The sequence below is a fragment of the Phaseolus vulgaris genome, chromosome 10 (assembly GCF_051622355.1).
Source record: "Phaseolus vulgaris cultivar YP4 chromosome 10, ASM5162235v1, whole genome shotgun sequence".
Classification (NCBI taxonomy): Eukaryota; Viridiplantae; Streptophyta; class Magnoliopsida; order Fabales; family Fabaceae; genus Phaseolus; species Phaseolus vulgaris.
The window spans coordinates 7774483-7785778 of record NC_143507.1 but is presented as its reverse complement, the minus strand read 5'-3'; the positions used below and the strand labels follow the sequence as shown (position 1 = coordinate 7785778).

Genomic DNA, 11296 nt, shown 5'->3' with positions numbered 1-11296 from the left:
ATTACACTGCACTACCCAAGACCAAAAACTGACTTAATTGTCGAAAAACCTTTTACATGTACTCGTCCGATACTTCCAACCAAAAATAGAAATCTCAATATTAATAACAACCACACACAACAAGAGAAAGATACTTTCTCGACAAAAAAAGAAACTCTAAAAATAACAGATTATTTTTTTTAAACCTCTCTTTTATGTTAATAGCATATTGTCAATTGTAGAAATTCTCATTTGTTGTATATAGTGGGAGTGATTCTAATAGTTATGTTTTAAAATATAAAAGAGTTTGTCAACTAATTAAAAACCTAATAAAAATAATACTTGTTAAGAATAGTTTTGAACACTATTTAATGAAACTTATACAATTAGTTAAGAACCAAACATAGATTGCATTAGAGACAAATGTTATATTTGTTGTTATGTTTATTTAATGTTGATAAACAATTATTGTTATCTTTGTTTAATTTTCACAACTAATCTTGAGTTGTCTTTAAATGTCTGTGAAATTTGATTATCTTTTATTTTCTTCACATGTTTAACTATTTAAAAAATACTAAATACTAAATTATTTGTTCACGTATTTGTACAAAAAAATTAAAATGTCTTCTAAAACAGAATTCAACTATTTTTAATTAAACTATTTTTTCTTGTATACTTCTTTTTATTTTATAATTTTGGAACAACCCGTACAAGATTTATGATTAATTACATGATAACATTTCCGAAACAATTTAAAATACATAGTGAAATCTTCATTCAGAAAACACAAAATTAAAAACCTTTTAGATTTTTTGTTTCATAAAACGTTGTTTTGTAAATTGACATCACTAAAACCCAAAGATGAGACAAAAATGACCAAACTCCTTAGTATTGAACTAACAAAGTATTATCTTTAAGATACAACTTTCTATAATAAGTAAATTTGAAAATATAGGTAATTTTTTTTAATCAAAACTAGCTTCACAAAATGTTTCTCATCAAAATCAGCTTCACGAAAATTGGTTAATTGCTGAACAAGTTAAATGTTGACCTTAAAACAAAATAACGATTTTTTAATTACTATAAAAAATTAAATATAAAATAAATTTTAATAATAAAAATAATTAATTATTATATTGATTAAATTAGATAAAAATATTGATATTTAAAAAATTTCTATTATCAATAAAAAATTATAAATTAATATCTGATTAACAACTATAAATTAATATATGATTAACAACTAAATTTTTAATTATTAACTATTTTAGATCCTAAGAAGTTAAAATCTTCATAACCAATTTATAAATTAGTTTATAATTTTTATTAATAATAAAAATTATTTTAAATACTAATAATTTTCTAGTTTATAAAATAATATTTAATCTAATCAATATAATAATTAATTATTTTTCATAAAATTAATTTTTATTTAATAATTTTCTAGTAATAAAAAAAATATTATAACTTTCATGATAAAATATTTTGGAAGGTTTTAATTTTATGTTTATGGAACAAACATTATAGGATGTATTCTTAACTATTATAGAGATGTTATTATGTAATAATAAATCTTTTTAGAACGAGTAATTTAAAATAATTAAAAATTCAATTCTGAATTATAATTTTTGAAATATATCTTTTATAATATTTCTAAAGCATGCAATTTAAAAGTCTTTAATACTTTCTTAAGGGTGTTGTAAAAAAAGATTTTTTTTATTATTCTATTATAGTGAGATGCATGAAAAGAAATTATGAAAATAAAATACAGAAATAGAGAAAGCAAAATTGCCTTTCTTGACCCAATGGTATTTGTGTTAAAGACATTGGTTCCTTACCTAAAAACTTTTGTTTTTTCTTTCAAAATTTAATGACACAATTATACAATAACAAATTTTTGTTTGGTCCACCAATTACACATATAATGTTATGTTGGTTGCTTCTTTGGACCATCTTTGTGTTAAAGGCATGTGATCAATTCAAACATACCTTTCTTACCTAAAATATTATCTTCTTTTTCAATTTTTTTATGGCACAATGGTACATATATAATTATTGTGATTTGGTCCATCAATTGTACATAAAATTTAAATTTTAGAAAATTTTCTTGAATAATGTAACTAAGATTATTTTCTTTTAAGAAATTATCCAACTTAAAACTAACCAATTAGCTAAACCCTAAGTATTTACATTATACAATAAGAACATGATTCATGTTACTTGAATATGCACTTATTTTGACAAAACAAAAATTCAAAAACAACACAAAAATCTTTTTGTGGGAAATTAAAAGAATCATGATAGATTAAAATTCACTTTTTTTTTACACACACCATACAATTCATAATATTATTATTTTAATAATATTTTACATTATTTAATTACAAAAAATTATTTTTTATTATATTTTTTTAAAACTATCACATTAGAGATGGTATATAACTCTATGAGTTTTCAAAGTATAATTTTTTTAATTAAAATTCATGTAAACAACTTGCAATTTAGATATCAAAAGATTTTTTCAATGGCCATTAATAGAAGTCAAAACCAAACTCTCTCTAATTCAAGTTTATACCTACCAAAACCATATTTTATTGGTAGTCAAATTGCACACAAATTTTCAAAGAGTGAAGAACAAGAAGAAACTACTTGAAGATTTTGATTAATTAACTATTAAACATGGAAAATTAACTTTGTTTACACAAGTTATTTTCAGAAATTACTTTATGTGTTTATCTTAATATTGTTTATTTATGGCAGAAATAAAATCGTGCAGGAAAAATAATTGGGTTGCTTTGAAAAATGGCAAAGGATATTATTGTGCTACAAATCAAAGCCATTGTTGTTGCAGTGAATCATCTTCTCATGCAACATTAATAGTAAACAATTTCAAAAGTATTTCTCAAAAATTTGCATGAGTTTTATTTTTATTTTTTTGGAAATACAGGAGTAGACTGTTAATTTTATTGAAAATTTTACTTTTTTAATCAGATTAAACACTTTAGTAAAAGTGATACTACTCTTTTTGGTAAAAAAAAAACATTTTAATTTAGAAAATTAGATTTTCACCTTTTTTTCTATAAAGACTTTGTGAGATACTTAATTCAAAAAAAGAGTTATTTTATGATAGTGTTATATTTTAAAAATTAAACTAAAATCAGAAACAATATAACTCCAATCAATTGTTTATTGTTAGTTTTAACATATTTGAAGGAACTCATTAATCATAGTTTTAACATATATCATTAGAAAAATCATTCCATAAAAATATTTTTTAGAAATAAAAAATAATTATTTATTATATATATTATTTTAAAAATTAAAAAATTATTAGTATCTAAATTATTCTATATTCTTAATAAATATTTTTTAAATTAATATCTAATTATCTTTCAATTTTAAAATTTAAATAATTGATATTTAATCTAACAATTAATTATTTTATCTTAAAATTTATTTTTATTTAATAATGAAATTAATTTAGAAAAAAGTATGATTATTACTAAAAAAATCATTAAATAAAATTAGTTTATAAAATGTTTTCTAATTTAGATAATATAGTAATTAATTATTTAAAAAAAAATTAATTTCTATCTAATAATTTTTTAGTATATATTTATTAATTTTTAAAATTATTTTTTAATCAAATTTTAAAACGTATTCCTTTTCTATTTATTCTGTTTCAAAATATGCTTTCTAGTGAATTCCTTGCATATCATGGGGTTTTTATTGAGTCATATTTTGTATTAAAGTTTAGTTTTAATTTTTTTTTTCATTCCTTTAATTTTTTTAATGTATATTTTTGACAAAAGAAGTAGTTTAAATAACATTTTTAAAAACTAAAATCGAGTATTTGATAATTTTAGAAGAATAAAAAGTTATTTTATCCCAAAAAGATAAATTTATTAAAACTAGCCATCATTTCAGTGCAAGCAAAGTCAAACGAAACGTTACATTTGAATTTTAAAAGTTTAATTTCATCATTTTAAAATCTCCAAAATACTAAAAACAATATATATTTTTTATATTAATTTCATACAAACCACAAATATTAATCTAAAACAATTCCAATATGTATTAAAAAAATGACATTATTAGCTGTGATAAATAAAATAAAATAAAATAAAATAATTGGTAGAGATAATTAAAATAAAGATAAAGAAAAAGATGATTATAGAGATGAAGTAAGGCACATGCATCTGATAGCGATTCCTAACTTCATTTCTTACACTCTCTCTTCATTACAGCTGTATTCACGATTACTTTATATTATTTTTTTATAAACTATAAAATAAAATAAAAAATTCAAATTAATTTATGAGAAATTCTCATAAGAAAATAAAAAAATTAAAGGACATCAGATAAAAAAATATTATTTTTTAAAATTAGATGTGAATATATACAAACAATATACTAATTTTAGATCTAATTGAAAAAAATATAAAATATAAAATAAATAAAAACTGAATACCTATACAACTAAAAAAAAAAATACAAAAAAAACAACTAAAAATAAAAAAACATATACAAACTAATAAAATACTAAATTTCTTCTCCTCATTATATCCATATTATTTAATAAACTCTTAATTTCATTAACTTATGAATAAGTTAGCTTTTATATTTTTTTTTCAATTTTTTTGTTTATACAAATAAATTTGTTGAAAGATGTTTTAGTATAGTAGGAACAAGTTGTTGTATAGAGTTATATAAGATAATGTTTTATATTTATTATTTATGACTCAATCTTCCAACTATAGTGTCAGACACTTTCACAAAATCCAAGTTCCCAGTTATTCCTGTTCATACTTCGTATACAAGCTTCTGGTTGTTGAACATTTTTAATATATTCAAAGTTTTTTTTTTCTTATTCCAAATACAGTTGTTATGTTTATAATTTTTAAATCTAAAATACTATAATATTGGTTTGGCAAGAAAAATTTCTTAAATTAATTAATTAATTAATGAAGACAGGCTATGATTCAAGAAGCATTGAATAACTGATGAAAGTTTTAGGTATAAGATGTGTTTTTGTTTTTTTGGGAAGCTATTTATTATCTTTTGTAGAGTAGAAGAAAAAAAATAAGGAGTTGAGAAATTGTGAGAAAGTGTTTGTAATTCATAAATAAAGCTTTTAATTAAAAAAAAAGTGTTTGCAAATATCATGTGTGATTAATTCTACACTTCATTCTTTTTATAAAATTCATTCTTTTTATAAAAGTTTTTATGATATCTCTGACACCTCAAACAATGTCTCTCATCATATGAAAAAAAATAAAAATAAAGAAAATACAAAAAATATGAAAAGATTATATCAAAACTCATGTTAACAAAAACGATAGATTAACATACTATACCTACTCATAAAGAATTATAAGAACAAACTAGATGAAAGCCTCCTATTATATCAATGAAATGGTTCTTTATGAATAAATTTTAAATTAGCCAACTTATCCGCACATGCATTTCCTTAATGACAAATAATATGAGTAACCCTAAACCTTATTTTCTCACTGTAATTAAGACAAATATTCCATTAACATCCACAAAATATTAGTCCCGGTAGTAAACACGATACAAACAAAAACAGAATCAGAGTCAAGTCAGACATTAATAAATTCCATATTTTGCGCTTCCTCCGGATATTATGTGTGATTAATTCTACACCATATTCTTATTTTAAGTAATCATGTTTTCATCCTACTTTTATTAAAAATATGTATAAAATTTAAAAATAAAAAAGCATCTAATTTATTACTTTATTGTATTTTTTTGAGTTGTCTAATAATTGGCTTACTTGGATTTAATTTATTTGTAATCATTATAATGAAATTATTCTATCAATTTTTCTTTGTATAAAATCTTTAAATTCTTGAGAGTTTATGACACACATAAAATAAGAAATGATTTTAGAAGAAAATAAATTTAAATAAAAATTATATTAAGACTAAAATTAGACTCATTGGAGTGTTTTTAAAAAATAGAAGTAAACCTTAAATTCTTTTGTGAAAATTCCTTAATGATGTACATTGGAATGTCACAAAAAGAAAGAAAAAACAAATGTGATCCCTTTACTTTCTCCGTCTGTTCCGTGAGAAATGGTGTAGAGATCATAATTTATGAATTATTAAACTAATAATTATATTATTATAATCAATCTTTCTCTTCTTTTTCTCCACTTTCTCTCTCTCTACCAAAAACACAAAAGCATGCCACAGAAAATGGAGAGATTGTGCAAACATTTCATTGATTTTTGGGAGATTACCCTCGTGATCTGTGCACAATTATCTTCTGCTTCATAATTTATGCCTTCCTCCCCTTTTTCTTTTCTTCATTTCTTTGTCCAACACCCTTCTCTTAGGAACCACCCTTTTCAAGTTTTGGGATTTGGAGGGTGCAAAAGGTGAGATTTTTCAGCTGGGTTTTCTGTGTGTCATGTTAAAAAACCTTTCTTTCTTTCTGGTTTGTTTTATTTTATTTTACTTTACTTTTTTTGCTTTCTGGGATTTCTTGTTATGCATGTAAAGCTGAGCCAGTGTGTTTTTTAAGGTTCAGTCCTTTGTGTGAAAGGTTGAGGGAGTTTGGTGCATTATGTGTGAACTAGGTGAGCTCAAGTTGGTTTTTTATCTGTGTAACGACTTTGACTTTTTGTTCTGTTTCTTGTTCTTGAGCTCCACCAGTTGCTTTTGTGTGTTGCAAATTTGGACTTGGATGACGGTGTTGTTGAGAGGTTTTCACATCATCAAAAGTGACTGCTTCTGTAACAGTTTTAAGTTCATTGCAAAAATTTCTCATGTGCTTGAGTTTGTGGTGATTGGTTTATTCAGTTCTGTCAGCTCAATTCCTTGATCTATGGGGTGCTTGAGTTTGTCGAGGTTGGTTACATACTTATACTGCTAACTTCTGACTCCACTGTAAGTAAACGTGTCAGAAGTCTCTTAATTGGAAAGTGCTTTTGGTTCCTGGAAATGCAAGCTATCCTAGGTTGAAGAGAGGGATTACTCATAATAGATAGAAGGACTTGGTAGGTCAAATTGACTTTTGTGATTTTGTTCTGCTACTAAAAAAGATTGTCATATTAACATGTGATCGGGACTTTGGTCAAAGATGAGGGTTGGCTCTTAACTTCCAAATGAGTTTGAGCTAACCTGATCAGTTACTTGATTCTGTTAATTTCTTTCTTCTACCTAATTTGTCTTACTCATAATTTGGTTTGATCTATATCTTTGCTTGGTGACCTAAAGAGATTGCTTGGTGTATGATCAGAATTTAGCCCCCTTGAAAAGCCAACTTATATTCCATCTTCTTTTGCTAAGAAATGAACCTTCACTTGTCAGAGAATGGTATACTTGGTACAGTAATTTTATGCTGTTTTAAGAATCGAAATGCAAAGTAATGAATACCACTTTTGTTGCTTTCATAGCAATCACTTTAACTGTCTTTTGAGTAAATGTTTTGAAATATATCATTTTCCATGGCACTTTTGGCACGAAACTAAAATATCTTCTTTGAAAACTTTGGATTTGTTTCCCCTTCTGAAGACTCTAATGTAATGAGCTATGTATTGAAGAGCACACTGAAATTTTTCTGCCATTCGATGCCTTTAGTCCTTGATGGCGTTTGGATCTTCTCTTTTGTGCTGCTGACCTCTCTTATCTTTTCCTTTTCTACACTATTAAGTTCTTGCACTTCAATTTTTTGTGTATGGTATACAGCCTCCTGCCTTATTCACCTATGCAAGTTAAGAATTTCAACCTTGTCACCATTGTTTTCTGTAATTAAATTAAATTTCAAAGCAGACAGTGAATGCTTTTAACAGAGTTTGTTTTAGTGTCTTGACTAAAAAAAAAATTGTATTCTTCAGGTTTGTATATTTCTAAGGCAATGAAACTCTTAAATGTATTATTTTAAGAAAAAGATGGCCTCCTTCTTTTGTAGGAAAATAATGATAAAGTGAATAACCAGAAAAGTAAACATGGACACCTTCATAACCAGTAGAAAATTTCAAATCAAGCAATGCTAATACAAGTCAGGGTTGTACTTAAACATAAAAAGGTTAAGTTGGAGTACAGTTTCTGAAAGGTATTCACTTGGAAAAATAGTCAGATACTCATGATAAGTTTTTCATTTATTGGCTTGTCAACTTATTTGCCGAGTGATTGAAATTGACATCTATGTTGTGTAATCTGTTATTTGGTTTGTCTTTGATATAATGAAGAAATGTTTTAGCAGTATATGTTGATGCCCATTTCCAGTTTAGTTCATTAATGCAACAGTTCATTTTGACATAAACAATATGGGTACACTTTGTAAATAGGTTTTGTTGTAATTCTTTTTGTTATACCTGTAAGACATGAATGATATGCTTTTTTTAATTGCTACATATTATTATAATCACTGTATAAGGCGTTTGTTGACTTTATTCTGAAAATTTAACTGCTTGATTGGTACATGCTGGTTTACATTTGGCATTAACCGAAGCATTTTCAAAAACTTTAATCATATCTTGTATGGTTAACTCCATTTTTTATGACTTCAATTAGTAAGTTCAATAAAAAAGGTTCTTGTTTTCTTATAGAGCTTTATTTGAATGCAAACTATGAAGAAGTTAATGAACTTAAAAACTGGTTTTATTCTTATGTATGTTCTCTTCTCTTAGCACCTAAGCTATCGTTAAATGAAATCTCAAGATCCAAGTAGAGTGTCTTCCTTTTGATATCAACATGTAGTAATGTGGAAATTGGACAACTCATTAAATCTTTACATATCCATCATATTTGCTTCATTGTGCTATATTTCTTTTTTTCTCGGGTATGGCTTGTTATAAGGACATAAATTTGTACTGTATGATAATTTTTTTAATACTAATCAAAGAAATGCATGCTTAGTTTTGTCTTCACTACCTAATCCTTGCTTCTGTCTCAGGTTCCCAGGTATCTGAATTTTGTGAAATAGTGCTTTAAAAGCAATAATGGGGCAGCAATTGTGACAAATATGGATCCTCAGGCCTTCATCAGGTTGTCAATAGGTTCTCTAGGGTTGCGATGCACTGGAATTGAACTGCACACTGGAAAATCTGGAATTCAAACACTCTCATTACCTTGTGTTTGTGAGATTCGGCTTCGAGGTTTTCCTGTTCAAACGTCTTCAGTCCCTGTGATATCCTCTGCAGAAGTTACACCTGACACTCAGAACATTGCCTCTAGCTTTTACCTTGAGGAATCTGATTTAAAAGCATTGTTAGCTCCTGGATGCCTCTCCAACACTCATGGCTGTTTGGAGATTGCTGTGTTTTCAGGAAGGAAGGCATCCCATTGTGGAGTTGGCATCAAAAGGCAGCAAATAGGGACCTTTAAAATGCATGTTGGCCCGGAGTGGGGTGAAGGAAAGCCGTTGATTCTCTTTAATGGTTGGATAGGTATTGGCAAGAACAAACAGGAAAACGGAAAGCCGGGTGCTGAGCTACATTTAAAAGTGAAACTAGACCCTGATCCTAGATATGTATTCCAGTTTGAAGATATCACAACATTGAGTCCTCAGATAGTTCAACTGCAAGGATCTATCAAGCAGCCAATCTTCAGTTGCAAGTTTAGTAAGGACAGGTGATATAAAATTTGCAATCTATTTTACTTTCAATCATGTTGACCCTTCTGAGAAATCTTTAGAAGTCATGATTTTGTTGTTCTCAAATAACACGCATTGGAGTTTTAAAATTGAAATCAGTATCACAATTTTACAAAGTTTTTCTTCAATCATTGCAAGATCATGGATGAGTTAAAATATCAACCATTGATTTCTTCGTCAATGACTGAGATTTGTGTTACTTTGTCCTCTAAAGAGTCAAATCTGTTACTTATACTTTTCTTTGCATAAACACTTTTACCAAATGTATGTGTGGACTGATGTAGTTAACTAGTCTTCTTCTCAAATGGAACCTTAAATTATATAAGCCTTATCTTCATAAGAACATGAATCCTGACTTTTTGACCAAGGAATTAAATCACTGCCTCAAATCAGTATTTGAAGTAGAAAATTGGTTGCGAGTTTTCTTTATTGTTTCTGTCAGTTGGACCTGATATCTTTAAGATGATCAACCATAGTCTAAACATTTGTTGTTAATAAAACTTTTGATAGTTATGGAATGACAGGGTTTCCCAGATTGACCCGTTGAGCGCATACTGGTCGGGTTCTACTACCGAGATTTCTAACTTAGAGACAGAGAGGAGAGAAAGAAAGGGGTGGAAGGTGACGATACATGATCTCTCTGGCTCAGCTGTTGCTGCAGCCTTCATAACAACTCCCTTTGTTCCATCTTCAGGTTGTGATTGGGTTGCCAGATCCAACCCAGGGTCTTGGTTGATTGTTCGTCCTGACACAGGTCGATCCGAGAGCTGGCATCCATGGGGAAAGCTCGAAGCATGGCGCGAGCGCGGCATCAGAGACACTGTTTGCTGCAAGTTCCATCTTCTATCTGAAGCTCAAGAGGGAGGTGAACTTCTTATGTCTGAAATACACATAAATGCTGAAAAGGGTGGAGAGTTTTTCATAGACACTGAGAAACATCTGAGAACTGCAACTACAGCTGCAAGTCCAATACCAAGTCCACAAAGCAGTGGAGACTTTGGTGCACTGAGTCCATTGGTTGGAGGTTTTGTGATGAGTTGCAGGATTCAAGGAGAAGGGAAGCAAAGCAAACCATTAGTCCAACTGGCGATGCGACACGTGACATGCGTGGAGGATGCTGCCATCTTCATGGCACTTGCAGCAGCTGTGGACCTCAGCATCCTGGCATGTAAACCTTTCAGGAGGAAGGTGAGGAGAGGTTTCTGGCATTCTATGTGAAGAACAAGGGAAATGTATCTGTAAGAACCATCATAAAATGGGAATGTTCTGCCTTTGTTTTTCTGCAATGCTTAGAAAAAATGTACAGCTTAAGTTAGTGCCATGCATTACCCTCTTGTGAATTCTTCAACATATTATTAGCATTGTGATGCCTGTGGCTACATGACACAATGCTGCCTTGTACAATTAAGGTGCACAAAACAATGTCAAGTTAATCAACTTTTCTAGAATTCCCCTCATTCTGATAAGGGTTCTATGTTTTATAGCTGTTCTTTTTCTAATTTCATATATCTTTCTTTGCTTCATTGTGATTTTGGTTCAAAGGTGATAAAACTGCATTTTCACTTAAAATAAATAAATAGAAATTAATTTTAAAAATAAAAAATATTTAATTATTATATTGATTAAATTAGATACTATTTTAGAAACTAATTTATAAATTTAGAAATTAGATACTAATAATTTAAAATCTCAA

At 27.6% G+C, this 11296-nt stretch overlaps 1 protein-coding gene across 5 annotated transcripts; it reads left to right on the top strand.

Annotated features, from left to right (window-relative positions):
- The first annotated feature begins 5984 nt into the window (after positions 1-5984).
- Positions 5985-11082, top strand: ASG1 (nuclear factor 1 A-type protein (DUF1005)). 5 transcript variants are annotated; one of them, XM_068621725.1, is made up of 4 exons: positions 6175-6382; positions 6660-6854; positions 8905-9581; positions 10128-11082. In XM_068621725.1, exons 3-4 carry the CDS (start codon positions 8974-8976, stop codon positions 10819-10821), a joined length of 1302 nt encoding a protein of 433 aa, XP_068477826.1. In that variant the 5' UTR covers positions 6175-6382; positions 6660-6854; positions 8905-8973; the 3' UTR covers positions 10822-11082. The 5 variants fall into 5 exon arrangements, with proteins under 5 accessions (XP_068477825.1, XP_068477826.1, XP_068477827.1 ...); XM_068621726.1 differs by having other exon boundaries at positions 6660-7003; XM_068621728.2 differs by lacking the exon at positions 6660-6854 and adding an exon at positions 7918-8061 and having other exon boundaries at positions 6181-6382.
- The last annotated feature ends 214 nt before the right edge of the window (positions 11083-11296 follow it).

What these genes read in the sequence shown, in the direction of transcription:
- ASG1 (XM_068621724.1), top strand. Translation starts at nt 8,974, where the DNA reads ATGGATCCTCAGGCCTTCATCAGGTTGTCAATAGGTTCTCTAGGGTTG. An exon ending in TGCAAGTTTAGTAAGGACAG is followed by an intron (nt 9,582 to 10,127) that starts GTGATATAAAAT and finishes ATGGAATGACAG; the next exon opens with GGTTTCCCAGATTGACCCGT.